Here is an 18503-nt window from a genome sequence, read left to right on the forward strand (position 1 = left end):
GCCCTTGATAATAAAGAGCCCTTATTACCTTCCAGCAAGTTCTTTATTATCAAACCAGAAAGACCTTGAGACATCAGAGAAAATCTCAACAGTGAAGTCTTCTGAAGTCCCAGACCTGTGGGCAACCCCCAGCCCTCTCAGTATGTGACAGTGGTGCCATGATGACTGTCTCAGCAGCCCTTAATGCCACTGGGGCCAGGGCAGAAGTGCCCACTCAGGGTATTCGTGGTGCATCCCAATCTGAACTGGGAATAGTGAACATAGAACCCCCGTCGGTGCCTTCAAGCCAAGCCCTATGGAGTTGGCCACAAAAAGTATGGGAAATGCCAACCAAGAAAACAGAAGAAAGGAGATGGATTTGTTAATGATGGGAAGACAGAGAAGGAAAGGGAAAGAAGAGAAGGGTCAGGGGGAAATCCGGGCTCCCCTACTTTACCTTCATCTTCAACAGCTGATTTTCAACTTGCGCTACCTCCAACTGCCTCTGCTTTTCCCGCAGCTGGCCCATGGATGCTTCATAGGTCTGCTGCAGATCTCGGATTTGATCCTTAATGTTGCTATTTTCCAGAGTAACATCCACGAGGGTTTTCTAGTGGCATAAAAAGAAATCAAAACCAGATCTGGTGATGTGAGAAAACATGCCCAGAGTCATGCACCAGGACATCCCTTTGCCATTAACCATTGGGAGAGATGTCAAGCAGCTGCAAGCCAGGACGCTGGTATCTGGGGGGCTGAGGGCCCCCCACCATGGGCAAGTGGTCTAAGGTTCTGTAGTTGGGTGGGCCAGCGAGCCTCCCCATCACACCCCACAGCCTCTGCCCACACCACCTGCCCCTGCTCAGGATGGATGGAGATGGATAAAAATGGAGTCTTTCCAGGAAAACTGTTCATAATGCATCATTTCATGTAAGAAAAATTAGGTTTTGAAAATAGTAAGGATAGAACAAATCCCATTTTGAAAAGGAAAATGTATAAGCATCGATTCAAACGTGTTTATGCAGAGACAAGTCTTCAGAAGACTGGGATGAATTTCACCAAGATCCAAATAATGGCTATCTCTATGTGGTAAGATTATGGAGGATATTTATTTCCTTCTCTGTGTTTTATGTATCTTTCAAATTCCTACAACAAAATCAAAAAACAAAAACATACGTTTTGTAGAATGGAGATAGTCCCCTTTTTCCTTAAAGGGGCTGTCCCTTCTGTACTTGTGAAACCACCTACCAGGACAGCCACAGCATGGCTCAGGTTCTGGTGGTGCCAGCAAATGCTTCCCCTTCCCCTACCAGGCAGAGAACTGTGGCAATGAAGAAGTACCAGGGAACAGAGTCTGGTGACTCAGACAAGTGCCTGACAAGCATCAAAAACCTGTTGATTATTGCTCCAGGCCATCCACTGGAGCAAGAATGATTAAATTAGGTACACTTAGGTGGCTCAGTGGTTGAGCATCTGCTTTTGGCTCAGGTTGTGATCCTAGGGTCCTGGGATCGAGTCCTGCATCGGGCTCCTCACAGGGAGCCTGCTTATCTCTCTGCCTCTGTCTCTACCTCTCTGCCTCTTTCATGAGGAATAAATAAAATCTTTTTTAAAAGTTATTGTTAAAAAGAAGAAGAAAAAGGAGAAAAGAAAGGCACCATATCACAACCAGGAAATTCAAGTGAATCTGAAGATTGTTGGCTTCTTACTTCTGCAAGGCTCTGACCTCTCCCCCTGCGCAGACTATCCCATTTTCATTATTATTAACAGACCAGACCCTTGGTTTGATTGCACAGGCTGTCAGAAGTGTAAGGAACTGCTGAGATGATCCCCAGTCCCCCTGTTTTATGGATAAACAAGCTGAGGCCAGCAGAAAAAAACAACTTGAACAAGGTGGCTAGCAGTAGAGCCAGGACTAGAACCCTGGTGTCTGGGTCCAGATGTAGGTTCATGAGCACAAGAGTTCTATCTGTAGAGCCAGTGGGCCTTGGAGAGGGAGCGATTGGGCCAGGTGGTTTCTAAAGCCCCTTGCAGCTCAAATATCTTCTGATTCTGTGCTTTCAAATGGCTTCTGTATTTTCGTTAATGTCTAATGTCTATTTACCTCCATCAAAAATCCTTTCTCCTGATTCAAGTAGGTTTAGGAATCAGAGGCATTTTATCTACAGTGAAGGCTAAGGACTTGAGGAAGCTTCAAGGACTAATCCTCTACAAAGAGGAGATAGGCATTAGAACATGTGTCCAACCCCAGAGTTTCCAAATCTAACTGAAAGTCGAACGTGACCTGGGGAAGTGGTAGATGGTACACACAACCCAGTTCCCGGTGGTAAGAATTCCAGGTTATGGAAGCCATTCTCTGTATGAATGAGGAGTTAACCATGTAGAACCCAAAGCATTAAACCATACCAATATTAACTGGCATTAAGTAAGAGTGATGGGGAGAAGCAGAGGGCAAAGCAGACTCCCTACTGAGCAGGGAGCCCGATGCGGGGCTCGATCCCATGACTCTGGGATCATGACTTGAGCCAAAGGCAGATGCTTAACTGACTCAGCCACCCAGGTGCCCCTTAACATAATTTTTAATCTTTTCATTATAAAGCTCCTCTGTCTGCCCCAGGCCAAGACACTGGACTATAACTAGGAACCAGTCAGATACCTGGGTTATGGCTGACCCTATTCTGATGGCTGACCCCACTGCCTGGAGCACCAGCGGGATGACAGGTCAGAAGTACAGGTGGGGAAGAGAACCCAGAAAATCAGTGCCCATACCAACCAGGTCTGCACTCAGGTGAGGTACAGCATCTCCTACTGTTTGGCCAGGAGCGAAAAGATGCCCAAGAGAGAAGGAAAGGGAGCCTTGCCAAGCCCCCTTGATGGCAGAAGAAAGGGAAAACCACACCAGACCCAGAACAGGGCCAGGCCTGGGGCCAGAGTAAAACCAGCATGCACTAAGAAGGATCAGGAAAGGAGTGAGGCTCCAAGACCCCACCAGAAATGGCCTCCCAGCCAAATCCCAACACGATGCCTGCCCAGGCCCACTGTTGTATCTAGCTTTGTGGTTGGCACTACTGCCCTCACAGCTGTGACCAGAGAAAACCAGGCTCATGGAGAAGTGGAGGATTTCAACATGAAAATTTATCTGTTATTTGTATAGAACTGGGAAGGACACATACTAGCTGCGGGACCTTTTAGCGAAGGGGAAAAAAATAAGAGCCAAATGGATTTAGAGAAGAGGCAAGAAACTGTTGTGTGCCTATCTGGAAACCAAAGCCAAGGGAGAGTGTTTCTGGTGAATGTAACGCTGTTCTGAACCTTTTCAAGTTAATCTGCATATTAGAAGCAGGACTCAGTTGGAAGGGTAACAATGGGTAGCACTGGCAGAGTGAACTCCCAGCAAGGCAGTTCAATCACGGGAGCAATCCTCCTGAAGTGGACCGAGGACACACATTCAGAGCGTCCTGAATCCTTCTGCCTTCCTGCCTCGTACTAAAGACATTCTTTGGAATGCACAGGATTTCTTTTATTGCAAAATAATTTCTAAATTAGTAAAAAGTGCTTCACAGCCTTTGGGAGTTACTTGCCATGAATGAGTACAGATTGTCTGTGAGTAGGTCTGTCTTTTCCGTGCTTGGGTGGAACTTCCCGTAACGCGAGAGCTAAAAGAACAGGGGCTGATGTGCTGTTTTAAGTGCTAATACTTAAGACCACTTGGGTACCTACTGGAGAAAGTGACACCGCTAATGGAGCTCAGGATCTAAATGCCCATTTTAACGAAGGCAAAAACAAATTCTACTCAAAGGTTTAGAGTCTTGGCTTGGAAGCGCTTCCTCTCACCTCCTTCACTAGCTTCCTGGTATGGGCTTTACTGTGGCCATGCTTGAAGGATCCTAAATAATGATCTGAAGACATCCCGTGACTTACTTTACTACCGAGGCACGGACCCACACTTGGTTAGGCATGCCGGCCCCGTAACAGAGGGCACCCCAGAGGGCACCCAGGCTAACGGCGAGCACTGGAGTACCTGCAGGCCAATGGAGTCCGACGTTAAGGTTGAGTTCATGGCATTAAAACTGTCCAGGGCTGACGACTGTGTCTGGATGTGACTCTCAAGATACTCCTGCTGAGCCTGTGAAGCCTGAACAGATGACAAGATGGTTACACAAAACCATTTATGCCTGCAACAAGCTTCAGTTAGGCTAGAACCTTCTCCTGATATTTCAAGTGCGGCTTAAAATTGCAAAGTCAACATCTGCATGACCCAGAGAGGGGAAAGACAAGAAGGATCTTCCTTTACATATTCACCCACAGGACTCACCTGCTCCTCACAACAGGTGCAGCAGCAGACCATCCCCCTTCACATGGAAGAAACAGAATCAGAGAAGCTACGGGGTTTGCACACCAGCAGCTGAGAAGCAGCACAGCTAGACCTAGAACCCAGTTGGAATATCTTCTCATGACATCTTGCTCTTTCCACTCAGCACAGAAAGAGCTCATCTGGGGTGCACACAGTTCTCCAGCATCATTCTGGGGCTGCCGCTGCTGCCGTGTCTTTGTTGGGTGTGTGTGTTTAACGTGTTGCAGACAGTTTCATCAGAGAGAGTTCTACAAGTTTAAGCCAAACCTTCAAGAAGGTCTGGGAGTAGGGAGGCAGGAGAATGAGGGGTAAGGATTCGGGGTAGGCTCAAGGGTGGATGCCGGTGGGGTCTGCTGGAACCACAGAAAGCAGTCAGCAATGACAGAACCAGAGGGGCACCCAGCACATGGGAAGCAGAGATGAAACAGCAGGGCAGGCCCAGGAACAGGGTGGGGGGCACGTTCTTGCTCAGTGGCGTGTTCACATTGCAAGAATTTAGCAATGGTAATGTGGCTGCAGAATGAGGGCTGGTCTAGGGGAGGAGACGGGGCAGAGACATAGTTTCTCGCATGGGAAAATGAGGGTGTGCAAGAGACAGTGATGGAAAGCCAGGGACAGGGACCTGTCTGTGCATCTATTGCAACTCCAATCCTCCGGCTTTAATTACAGTTGTTAGCGCGTGTCAGTGGATGGCAGATTCAATTTCCACAAGTATGTGAGAATTTCACAAACCTCTTCCTACATGCCAGTTGAGAATGGGCTACGCCCCCACCCCTATAATCAAGGCAATGGGTCTTACTTAAGCAGATAATCTCCCGGCCAAATCATGCGCTAACCTCTAACACGGCTGGCGTAACTGTGCTTCCTTCCTGCAGAGATTCACCTTTACGGAAAGTAGGTTGTGTATATGTGGACTTTTTTTCCTTCAACATTATGAATCAAAAATACAAAAAATAATTTTTTCGCAGGCATTAGCTTGTTTAAACCAGAGGAATGTTATTTTCTCTTAAATTGGAAAGTAAGACATTCACATAGTTCAAACATTTACAAAATGTATAAGGTACACACTAACATAAATCTGTCACTCCTGTCCCATCTGCTCAGGGACCACCTTGCCTACTCTGCCCCTCAATTAAGAATCATTTAATTGGGGATCCCTGGGTAGCTCAGCAGGTTTAGCACCTGCCTTTGGCCCAGGGTGTGATCCTGGAGTCCCGGGATCCAGTCCTGCGTCGAGCTCCCAGCATAGAGCCTGCTTCTCCCTCTGCCTATGTCTGCCTATCTCTCTGGGTCTCTCATGAATAAATAAAATCTTTAAAAAAAATATTCCCCAAAGCATATCTTGACTGGTCCATTTTCCTCTCTTTATTTGAGATGCTACATTTATCATATACTGGAGTACATTTCTTCACTTTTTTTATGAATGCTTACTTATTTATGTGTTAATATGATGCTGTCCTAATCTCTGAGGCTCTCTCAGTTTCTTATAATATTAATAGAGCTAGTCTTCCTCATTGCATTTTTTTTCCCCAGAATTTCCTCAATGCTTCCTATTTATTTTCTGTATACTCTGGAATCACCTAGTCCAGTTGTAAGAATGACATAAAATAAAAATCTGTTGGTATTTTTATTGGGTTACATTACATTTGTGTACTACCCTGAGTAGTATGGACATCTTACAATGTTGGCAATTCCTATCTAAGTACATAGTATGTCTTTCCTCTTGGTATAGTTTACTCCTAGATATTTGGTAGTTCTCTTTGCTCTTGTTTCTTCTCACCAGTTGTGTTTTGTATACTTAAATCTATTTGTTTGTACCTATTAATTTTTTTACCCTGCTACCTTACAAAATTGTTTTTTACAGTAGTTTTTTTTTTCCATTGGCTCACTTGTGCTTTCTGGGTATATAATCATACAGTTTGTAAACAGTGACATTTTTACATCTACCTGTCTGGTTTTTATACCTCTAAATTTGTTTCTCTTGTTTAATTCCATTGGCTAATCTCTCAGGTACAATATTAAATAGTAATGATGATAGCTGGCTTCCTTGTCTTGTCCCTCACTGTGGAGGGAATGCTTTGAATGTAAAGATTCTTCTTGCCACAAATGTCCCTTTAAATAATACACTTAATTCTGTGACAAAATTCCCTCAGTTCATTTAAAATATGATTCTATTCACAAAGAACATCATAAACTCAAATATGTTCAGGTACCAGCCACTCAGAGGGAGTCCTAAGCCCTACCATCCCTCCATATTTCCAAGTCACTGAGATATTCACTTACTGACAATTCCTGGGTAAGCTGTCGAATCTTCTGTCTCATTTCATCATAGTCTCCATACATTCGCTTCCTTACTTTTTCCAAAGTGGCTCTCACCTGCAGCCCACAAAGATGCTAGTTAGAGATCAAGTTACAAAATTTTGAGAGATTTTCTGAAACACTAATGACAGGAGGGCTCCACAAAAAAAAAAAAAAAAAAAAAAAAATTTTAAGAACATGACAGTTTGGGAGATTAAGAAAATCACTTCTAATATCTAGTTAGAAGCCAAGGGAATTATCCAAATAACAACAATAAATATGTATTATTATGTATGCTAATAATTATTAATAAAGATGAATTATCCAAATAATAAGCCCTAAAGAAAAAATTGTTTGTTGAAATGCACCTATCACCTGTCAAAACACATTCAGCAAGATTCCTTTTCCTATCACGCATTTTTATAAGTAGAAAGTTAACAAGTTGACTCTATAAACAAGTGACTAAGAAGACAAAACAAAACAAAACAAAAAAGCAACCTCTAATTTTCCCTATCTCTGCTCTGACCACCAAAGAGCAATTAAACGTCTGAAATATACGGCAGGGAAGTATGAGCATAGAGAGACCATAAATTTGAACATTTCTCATTTATCAATAATACACAGGCACAAAATATAACAAAAGTCAGGGTAGTCCTCCAAACACCTGTTTACACAACCACTGTTGAAGTTCCTCTATAGTAGCACTTTTGGAGGAGTAACCAGGTCCTTACAATTTTTATTAAAAAAAAAAAAAAAAAAGCCTTGACCCTGTCAAGGGTCAAAAAAAGCCTCTGCTCCCGCTGCTTAATGGAGAGCTCAGGGATCCTCAAATAGAAACGAGGTCTCAAGGGAGCCCTCTGCAGGGAGTTCCAGAACTTCCATGGCAGGAGGGACTCAAAGACAGAGGTTGGTAGGAATTAGGGGATAGCACGAGGGAGCACTTCACCTTGAAGCTGTATTTGCATAGCTAGCACACGGTTTTAAAACCAGATTGCATGTTTGTTAGAGGTGACTGCGTATTGGTGAAAATTTTGGCAGCAAGGTGTAAATCAAGATGCCAAGACTTTCCTAAATGAATTCTGATCAAGAGTCTACTTTCTTGCTGTTATCTACAAACATTTTGGGGAAATGAGGCCCGAAACACTCTGGCAGACAGAAAGGTTTTCACCATGGCCCTAATTGGCTCTCATGCTGCTCATCAGTGGGGAGTGGGCTGGCTCTCAAGCTGGATGGCAAGTGGTACAAGAAGCCAACTGGGCCAGAATCACTCATGGCAAGAGAGAACAATCCCATAAACATGCTTAGGGATGAGCAGACCAGGATGGATTTGAAGCCAGCTATAGAAGGTGGGACCTGGAAATTAATTTTATGTTACAGGTCACAATGGAGGCTAGTAATCCAGGTCAGAACCACCCCTGTGTCCCAGGCACATGTCATCCCTGATTCACAACCAGCCTCCACCTGTTGATTTTGTCTTGGGCAACTGGCGGCTCTTCAGCTCTGCTTAAAAGGTTTACCTGTGAAGCAGTGCCTTTTTATCTGAGGTTTATAAGAAGGGACTAAGTATTTACATGAGAAAAATACTGGAGATGAGAAATGTTCAAGTTGCTTCTATAGAGGAAGTCAAGAATGAGATACTCTGAATGATTAAAAATTTTATTTGGGGAATAGAATGATTGGGGATTTGAGGGTGGTGGTTGTCACAGTTGTCCTGTGTATGTATGTAACTTTTTTGGCTTTTCTTCATTTTCTCTGTTAAGCATTTATTATTTTTAACTAAGACAAGATTTTTTATTTCTTTTAATTATATAAGTATCTAAATCTTTCAAGACATGCGAAAGAAGGTGCCCAAAACAGTTATTTTTAATACTCAATGAGATGTTCTTTTAAAAAAACTGTACAAAAAAATTAAATTAAAAAACTATACAAAAGCTGATAACATGACTTTGTATCTTCTCTGCAAACGCACTACATAAAAAGCTAGAAGTTTTGACTTTAGGGGTCCCTTCCCACCCTCCACAATCTATATAGGAGAAAACTGAAGCCCACAGAAACAAAAGCTTGGCTGGGCCAAACACAGAGGTAGATGTTGAACCAAGGTCTAGGGGGTACCCCACTGCCCCACACTGCTCTGCTTCCCATGAGCACTTTCTAGTCCACAGGTGGTGCTCTGAGCTCATCGGTGTCAGAGTAACTAATTTCCTCTCTATCTAATGATACGGATTTGGTCAACAGGGCACTGGGAGGCCAAAGAACCAAAAAGGAATGGAGATGGATGGATGGATGGATGAAAACAAATAAAAAATTTAGAAGAAAATGCTCCTTAACAACAGCTCTGGTTAAATGGTAGAATTATGGATGGTTTTGATTTCTTCTTGACACACTTGTATTTTCCAAATTTTCTTAAAAGAGTGTGTAACTAAAAATATAAGAAATGTTATATTAAACACAAAGAAATTACATTGATTGGTCTGAGATGGACAGTGTCTACTGTGGTTGACTTCTCAGCATCTATTTCGACTAACTGATCTGAACCAGCTATAATCAATCCCATTCCCCTCACCAGGGGATCCATCCAGGGATGGATTTGGGAATGAGCCTGTGACCCAATCCTGGCCAATGAGATATAAGAAGCCTAACAGAAGGACTCTAAAAAAATAAACCAGAGACAAGTAGCCTCTTCCTCCAGCCACCATCATATTTTTAGATGATGCCATAAGCCTGACACAAAGGAGGAAAGAACCAATGGAAACTCTGAGAAGGATTCAGAGGACTGGAGCTTGGATGTGCCCTGGCGAGAGCCCACCTACCCCAACACTTACCCCACATGAGACAAATTTCCTCTTTGAGTTGGCTTTTCTGTTCCTTACAACCAAAAGCAATCAAATTTATATCATTTTTGAAACTCATGTATTAGGAGTGGAGTGTCCTACATAATAAGAAAAATCACTTAAAAGTCTCCATATCATATGTGGAAGAACGGAATCATTTGGTCTCCTGAGCATCCCTACTTAGCAACCTCCAGCAGTTCACTCTATTCTTCACTACAGAATTACGTATATGTACCTTTAACATTACGTGAAGATATGGAGAAACATTTCCATCGAAAACAGTAATGCTAGAAATTCTTCCAAAAGGCCTTATTACATTCATGTCAATGCTTCCAACTGCACCGTCTCACATGCTACAAAAGGAGTACAAACAAAACCAAAAACAGCAATCCTCAACTGACTCACATCTCTGATGTAGTTCATCTCTTCTTTCAGCTGGTTGGTGGACCACCCATATACCACCATTTCTTTCTGCTCGTTTGGATCTGATCTCCGCACCACGCCATAGACAACACCCTGAGGAAGTTTCCTGGTTGGTTCTCCATTGCTTAGTTCAGGGAGCTTCAAGAAGGTAGAAAAGAGAAAAGAATAATGACTGTTTAGGCCTGGTAGAGACAGTTGTGATAATGGGTACATTGTATGTGGCACTAAGGAGCCCAGCGGAAATCCAGCCCGGTCACTTTCCTCCTGCCTGCACCTGGAATGGGTCATGCCAGCCTCTACCCTGGAGGAAGCCCATCTTTCTCAAATTTCTATCAAAGCCCTATCCATCTACCTAAGAGTGTATCTGCAGGGCCCTACCAGCCCAGAGGAGCACCTTTCATTCTCACAGAGGTGCCAGGTTGACCTTTGTTACCCCTCACGACAAGAGCAAGAGTCGGCACTTTCACAGTTCAGGTGTCCTAATAATGCTGCTTTCCCCTGAAAAGCAGTTCCTTTGTATGCCTTCAACCTCATCATTAAATACATCACTTGAAATGCATGAGGTTGAGATACTGGGGGAAGAATGTTGGCTGCCCACTGGCAGCCAAATTGTCCCCTGAGGTTAAGACCCACCCTGGAGCCAGCTCAGAGAAAAGGGGGGGGGGGGGGAGGAGTACACAACCTGTTATGACCATTCATGAAATATTTCTGAAAAGCCAGGCAGAGCCAGCAGGACTTCAGCCAAAAGAACTTTCTTGCACTTTAATCCCTTTACCCAGAGCTTTAATACCCTTGGGAAAGGATAACACGTTCAAGTCCTAACACACTTTTCTAGAATGAAGGCTCAAGAAGCTAGAGAAAGGAAAATTAGGATTTGTTCAGCTTCTACTATAAGCCAGACAGGTTCCTTAGTACGTTTAATCTTTACAACCATTCTGTGACATAGCAATTGTCCTCTCCACTTGATAGCTGAGAAAACCAAAGTTCAGAGAGGTTAAATAACTTGCTTATAGCCACACATCTAGATTCAAGGACAATTCTGCCCTTCCAACACTTAGTATACTTCCCCATACCATGGGCTTTGTTAGGTCCAGGATGACAGAGCAAGAGTCCCCATGACAGAGAAGGGCAAGACAAAATCAGGGACTGAGGCTTCATAGACAAACCAGCCTACACCAGGCTCCCCTGGGGCTAACCCTGACCATGACATCACAGTACAGAAGCCTGAATTCCATATGGCAAGCCTGCTCTCCCACTATTTTTTAAGATTTTATTTACTTACAGAGACAGAGAGAGACAAAAAAAAAAAACCACATGTAGGGGTAGGGACAGAAGGAGAGAGAGATTGTCAAGCAGATTCTGTGCTAAATGCGAATCCCAACTCAGGGCTCTACCCTGAGATCATGACCGGAGCCAAAATCAAGGGTGGGACACTTAACCAACTGAACCACTCAGGTGTCCTACTCACTAATTTTTTACACCACCTTTGCATCAATTCCTTCCATGGACTCACAAAATATTTTTGACATATAAGACTGTAATTTACATTTTAAAATCATTCATTTGCTTCAGAATATAACTTTACGTTCCCATTCATTTAAAGTTGTCAAAGAAAAGTCTAGAAAGATACATGGTAAATTATTAATAGTAATGACCTCTAAGGAGGGGACAGCATGGTAGAGCTGGGGTACTGGGTATCAGGATGACTTTCAATTCTTTCTTTATACCTTTTTGTACTGTTTGCCTGTCAACGATGGGAAGCTTTAAAAAAAATTAGGAAACAAAACACTCATTGCTTTCCACCCTTCTGTACATATTTGGGAAGAGATGAACTATGAGGTGTTGTGACACTCTGTATTTGCTTCCAGAAAATGATTCTGCTTGAGTCCTTTGTGCTTGGATCCCACTGGCACTAATCCAACTCTTGGAATTTGTACATAAATTTAGGTGAAGAGACTGTTCAGTTGCTCTTGGTGGAATGACAAGCTAGGATTCCAGACCCCTGATTTCCCATACAAATAATTAGGAAGAGGAAAAGCTCTCATGAAACTCCCCAAATACCAGGCAACAAAAGCATGCTCTTTTAATCAGACACCACCCAGTTCCTGAAAAACAAGCTGATGAGGATGGGAAGGCTTAGTGAAATGCATTTCTGCAAAGCAAAGGCTTTCCCAGACGGGACTGGTTTTCAGGAAAATGCTCAGGTGGCTGCACACAGACAACTCTGCCTCCCTGCCTGTGGAGGAACACGCACAAAATGTCACAGACAACACGAGGTCTGTGAAACACGGCTCCAGAGGTGGTAGATCTAATCGTTACACACATGGAAAGAAAGATATCGAAGATCTGTTAAGAGAAAAACAGTAATTTCTATATTTTTGGTTTTGTTTTAAAAATTTTATGTTTATGTGCATAAAACATCTAGAAGGGTGGAATCCAAATTTTTAATGCCAGTGGCCTCAGGCAAAATAGGATTTCATTTTTTAATTTATGCTTCTTTTTGTCTGATTTTTTTAAGACTTTATTTATTCATGAGAGACAGAGACACAGGCAGAGACACAGGCAGAGGGAGAAGTGGGCTCCATATGCGGGCAGCCTGATGTGGGACTCGATCCCAGGACCCAAGGATCATGACCTGAGCCAAAGGCAAACGCTCACCCCTGAGCCACCCAGGTGTCCCTACCTATGTCTGATTTTTAGCCAAAGAAAAGGGGTGGGGGGTGCATTATTTTTGAATGAGTAACATTCATTCAATTTTCAAAAAACAAAAAAGAAAAGATTATTACAAAGTCAGGAACTAAATAAAAGAGTCCAGACAAGGGCTGAGCACAGGACTCTGCTCAGGAGCAGGGCCACTCTCACGGGGCCACTCCACACAGTGAGGGTTCCCGAGGCCGTGAGCAGCTGCTGCACTGTGATAGGCAAACAGAAGGGAGGTTTATGAATAAAGCACCCCAGGGACAAATATTTGTTGTCTGTTTTATTACGCAGTATTTTCTTTATCCTCACAATAACCCTGTCATGTAAATATTATTAGTTCTGGGATCCCTGGGTGGCGCAGTGGTTTGGCGCCTGCCTTTGGCCCAGGTGCAATCCTGGAGACCCAGGATCGAATCCCACATCGGGCTCCCGGTGCATGGAGCCTGCTTCTCCCTCTGCCTATGTCTCTGCCTCTCTCTCTCTCTCTGTGACTATCATAAATAAATAAATAAATAATTTAAAAAATATTATTAGTTCTTCCAAGGTGGCCACAGCACTCAAGTGCCTGAGTACATCTTCCCAAATCTAAGCTCTTGCCTTTGACCACAAGCTTTCAAAACAGCTAAGAGTCAGGGGTGAAATGGAATCTCACATCTCCATGTGGCAGCAGCCCAGACCTCAGCGGCAGGGAAGCCAAGAGCCTGGGCCCCGGTCTGGTTGGGGCCACTGGGGAGAGGCAGGCTTAGCACAGGGAGGCCTCCTGGGCTCCATCTCCCCCTCGGCCCCCACCCTTTCTGCTCCTTTCTGCTCTTTTATCAGTCAACCCCCTCCTTGTCACAGGATGTGACACGGGCTATTCTCTCTGTGTCCAGTGCCCACTGCTGGGCTGAAATGTCTCTCCCTCAAGGACATCTTCACTGACCCTTCAGACTGGTTAGGTCTCTACACCTTCAGCACAACCACAACACAGTGACGATTAGTATCATCACATATGTAAGGGCTGCTCACCTAGCCACTGGGCCATGTTGATCTTCTTTACCATCATAAGCCCTGACATCTATCAGTGACTGAATCAGTCAATGAATTTCTCAATAAATATTTGCTGAAGAGGGAGCTTTAGAGGTTGGAAGAAATTCTGGGGAGTTTTCCAGATTATGTAAATATGGTCCAACTGAAGGGAACATCCTCTGTGGAAAGATGTTAGACCGAGGGACAGGGAGCTGATGTTTACCCCGTTCATAAACTCTCTATCCAGCGGAGTTGCAAAGGAACCCAAGAAGGCTATCACTCTGATAAAATGTATGTTTTTGATGAAAACCTAGAGAACTCAGGAAAAAAATGAAAAGAGCCAACACGTTTGGCACTGTGTCTGCGGCTGAATTTTTCTCCTCTCAGGTCCTTTAAGGTATCTCCCTATAAGATAAATATTAGTTTCTGAAGCATGATAACAGCATTGTGATTGTATGAGAGATAGTCTTTATCTTTCAGAGAAACATGCTTAAATATTTATGATATCTGGGATACCGGGTGGAGGAAGCGGATGGGAGTGCAGACAAGCAAGACTGAGCTTGGGCTGAGGGCTTTGGGGCTGGGTGAAGGGTCAGTAATTCATCACACCGTTCAGTCTCCTTTTGTGTATGTTTGAAATTCTCCGCAGTCAAAAGTTGTGGGGTTTGGTTTTTTTTTTTTTTTAAACTTCTTCATAATGCTGCTTGGTTGGTATTAAAATATCAAATTCTTTAAAACATACTAAGCCTATTAAAAAGCCTCTTGGGTAGGAAATAATACTAGGCAAAACTGCCTGGAAAACCAAAGCCCTACCAAATGTAGGAAATGAAAAGAAAGTCAGTGTCAAAGAAGGGAAAAAAGTAACAGCCAACTGAAATGCACCCCATGAATTGCAATGTAATTAACAATAGACATAATCAGAGAAATATACAGAGAATCTTTCATTTAAACTGTTACCTGGGATATACTCATGGCTGAAAATTTACTTACAGACTCATGCTCTAGCTGTTTTCCCCAAAGACGTATGTAGTGCAAATTGCCTTAGAAAGAAGGAGAAAGGGATCCCTGGGTGGCTTGGCAATTTAGCGCCTGCCTTTGGTCCAGGGTGCGGTCCTGGGGTCCCGGAATCGAGTCCCGCATTGGGCTCCTGGCATGGAGCTTGCTTCTCCCTCTGCCTGTGTCTCTGCCTCAATCTCTCTCTCTCTCTATCATGAATAAATAAATAAATCTTTAAAAAAAAAAAAAAGAAAAGAAAAGAAAGAAGGAGAAAGTACAGGAAAGTAACCCCACCTAAATTCCTGCCACAAGGACTTTATGCTGCTGGAGAGCTGGGGTCAGTGAGGCCAGTAATAGGTGATCATATTTCCCAAACCCTAAGAATATATGATCTTACATGAGATAAGCTCCATAACGCAGGGGCTGGATCTGCTGTACTGTTTTAACCCTAACTCTCAGCACAAAGAGATGCACAATAAATATGTTTGGAAGGAAGGAAGGAAGGCAAGCAAGCAGAATATTTGGAATTGGGTCTATGCCAGAGATTTGGAGCATCTAATCATCCAAAACAGTGCTCTACGCAAAAGAAGAAAATCCTTTGGTCAAGAAGAGTTCTCAGGGAGGGGATGCCTGGGTGGCTCAGTTGGTTAGGTGTCTGCTCAGGTCATGACCTCAGGGTCTTGGGATCAAGCCCCAAACTGAGCTCCACGCTCAAAAGGGAGTCTGCTTCTTCCCTGCTCCTCCCCCTGCTTGTGATTGCTCTAGCGCTCTCCCCACCCCACCCCCAAATAAATAATAAAATCTTTTTTAAAAAATTAGAAGAAGAGTTCTCAGGGAAGAAATAACAGCAGACACACACAGACACACAGATAGCCTACCACCGCCAGCCCCTGGTCCCAGAGGCCAGGACAGACAGCCAGTCACATGTCCAGTCTGCTGATATGACTTAGATGGACCATTACCTGAACTAAATGACATGCAAACTAGAAACCAAGTTATTTCCAAAACTTCTTGCTTTGAACCTCTTCTTCCAGCCAGAGGGCAGCAGCTGACACAGGGACAGCTGAGCGCTGAAACAAGGGCGTCTTACCCATCTTGCCTGCTGAGGACAGCACCTTCAGGAACGTGCTCTGACCCATCTGCCCTGTGTGTCAATCCTAGCAAATTAGGAGTCCCCGGTCATGACTCACACCTGACATTGTTTTGTCTCCCTGTGAAGAAAATGAATAATGAACCCTGCAGCCATCCTGAGCGGCCTTCCCACAGCCTGGGAGAGAAAGAGGGAAGGGGAGACAGACCAGTTTCCTCAAAGAAATGGATACCTTTGGCTTATTAAAGTATTTGTTATTTCTGAGGAGCTCACAGACTCAAGACACCATTTTATATAAAATAATAAACTCATGCTTGGACAAAGACCAATCATTTTTAATGCTTAAAGAGAAGGAAAAGAAAAACTTCTAGCCAAGTAGAAAGCCCAAAGAGAGTGTAGTTCTAATAACAGTATCCTGGTAGGAGGTAATTTCTTAAAGATATTACCTTCTAGATTCTAAGCTGACAACAGCTGGTTAGGCCCAACAATTCCAGAGGAAAAAAAAAAGAAGAATATCTGGAAGGCAAAATCAGGAACTTCTTTGCTGGAACCCAGTCATACAGTACACATTAGGTAACCTTGATTGATAAAATATAAATATCCTGACAGACCTTCCCAGATAAGAGAAAGTATGAGAGTTGACATTCCCATGGCAACATGGCCATGGCACAGACCCAAGTTGGAACTGCAAATCCATGGTGTACTAGCTGTGTGGCCCTGTGCCAGTTATTTACTGCACTCAGGTTCAAGGGTCCTGTCCTGATCAAGGACAAGGGGTATAATACCACCCACTGCAAAGGGTTGTTCTAGAAATACACAGAATAATATACATAAAACCCCGGGTACGCTGCTGCACATTACTAGTAGATATTGACAGATTCTATTATTATTAGTGGGATCTTTACATTTCTGAGTATCTGGGATCCTGCTAAAGTCTATGTTGTTTGTCTGGATGCTTCTGTCTGTCTACCTCTCTCTTCCTGGTGCTGTTTGCACCACAACCATCAAATGTGCCGTGACAGTGAGATATCCACCCTTCGACTGGCCTCTTCACAGGGCAACAATCATAATCCCAGGAGATCAGAAAAAAGGAAAAGAGCTGGGTAGTCCAGTGGGTTTGTAAATGGTACCCCAGCCCTCCTCAGTGGCTGATAAGGCTGAGGCTGGGGCAGGGGGTAGAGGGTATAGGATGGGTGGGGGAGCACTGCTGGAACAGCCGGCACAGCCCTGGTCTTGCCTGAAACCACAGCTACTAGGCTTTCCCTCTTTTACCGATGGACTTCCATATATATATGGAGCATATATATATATATATTCAGTTGAATAAGGAGTTCCATAGCTAAAGAAACTTGGAAAAACACTGGTTCCAGGCTAATATCTACAGTTGCTAGAAGAGAAAACTGAGGCCTAGAGATGACTTGCCTGGCCCAAACACCACGGTGGGCAGTAGGGAACCAGAACTAGGACTCGGGCCTCTTCACATCCTCCTGGGCCTGCTATCTCTGAGAGGCACACGCAGTCCTGCACACCATCAGGACAGCCCCAGTGCCGATCTGAATCCTGGCAGCACACTCCCTCACCTGGCAACAGCCCGGGCTGTTGTATAAACAGTCACCCCAAGGACGAGGACTCAGCACGCTTACTCATCTGGGGCTTTTAAGGGAAAGGGGACTGTAAAACTGAATGGCAAGACTTTTCTCCTTTGAAACATTATACTGGGCTATGAAAGCTCCCAATGTTTCATACATACACATATACCTGCTCTCCCTCACTAGAGTTCTTTAAAAACACAGGTCGCTAAAGGACACCTACAATGGTAGGATGTTACCAGCTATCGGAAATATCATCTGCTTCAAATTACTCTGTTGCTTTGCAAAAGACTTTGCCATCCCACAGACTCAGAATCAGCAGAGCTCAGGCTGTGCTCACTAAAACTCAAGTATACAATGAGATCTCGATTTAGCTGATAAATCCATAATAGCTGGTGTTGTCTCTTACTGCTATGTGCATGTATCTAAGAATACACCACATACAGATTTACATAGGAATATGGGTATGTGCTCACTAAAACTCAAGTACACAATGAGATCTCGATTTAGCTGATAAATCCATAATAGCTGGTGTTGTCTCTTACTGCTATGTGCATGTATCTAAGAATACACCACATACAGATTTACATAGGAATATGGGTACATACATTCATGGCATTCTTTGAAAATGATGGGGGTTAATTTCAACATTATCAACACCAATTATCAATTCCTCAGTATGAAATGTGTATCCACAAACTAAGAGCATTTCTTCTCTCATATTCTTAATGGTTTTTAACACATAAATAAAGTCCAATGGCTAATTTATCTGAGTAGTTAATATAATTTAAGATAACATTCTACCAAAAAAAAAAAATTGTTTGGGGCTGAACTGTGTCCTGCAAAAAAGAGAAATGTTGGAGTCCTAACCCCTAGTAGCTCCAAATTTGACCTTATTTGGAGAGAGGGCAAATTAAAATGAAGCCATTAGAGTGAGCCCTGATCCAGCACAATGGGCATCCTCATAAAAAGAGAAAATTTGGATACACACACACACACACACACACACACATCAGGAGAATACCACGTGAAGACTTGGGTTAGGCAGCCATAGCCAGGGACTGCCACAGCCGCCAGCAGCTGAAAGAGGCAAGGGAAGATTCTTTTAGAGCCTGCAGAGAGGGTATGACTCTGCTGACTGGACCTTGACTCCAGACTTCTAATCTCCAAAACTGTAAGCCAATAAATTTGTTTGTTAAGCCATGCAGTTCATAGTACTTGCTATGGCAGCCCTAAGA

At 43.6% G+C, this 18503-nt stretch overlaps 1 protein-coding gene across 1 annotated transcript in view; it reads right to left on the minus strand.

Moving 5' to 3' along the window:
* The window catches only part of LOC121484218 (myocardial zonula adherens protein), an 86522-nt gene that overhangs the window by 52018 nt on the left and 16001 nt on the right, over window positions 1–18503 (minus strand). Inside the window, exons 3-6 of the mRNA XM_041743114.1 lie at window positions 9865–10020; window positions 6614–6706; window positions 3998–4111; window positions 437–589 (exon numbers count right to left, since the gene is read on the minus strand). Coding sequence (XP_041599048.1) covers window positions 437–589; window positions 3998–4111; window positions 6614–6706; window positions 9865–10020 — 516 coding nt within the window. The remainder of the gene's footprint in view (window positions 1–436; window positions 590–3997; window positions 4112–6613; window positions 6707–9864; window positions 10021–18503) is intronic.

This window comes from Vulpes lagopus, chromosome 2 (genome assembly GCF_018345385.1).
Source record: "Vulpes lagopus strain Blue_001 chromosome 2, ASM1834538v1, whole genome shotgun sequence".
Classification (NCBI taxonomy): Eukaryota; Metazoa; Chordata; class Mammalia; order Carnivora; family Canidae; genus Vulpes; species Vulpes lagopus.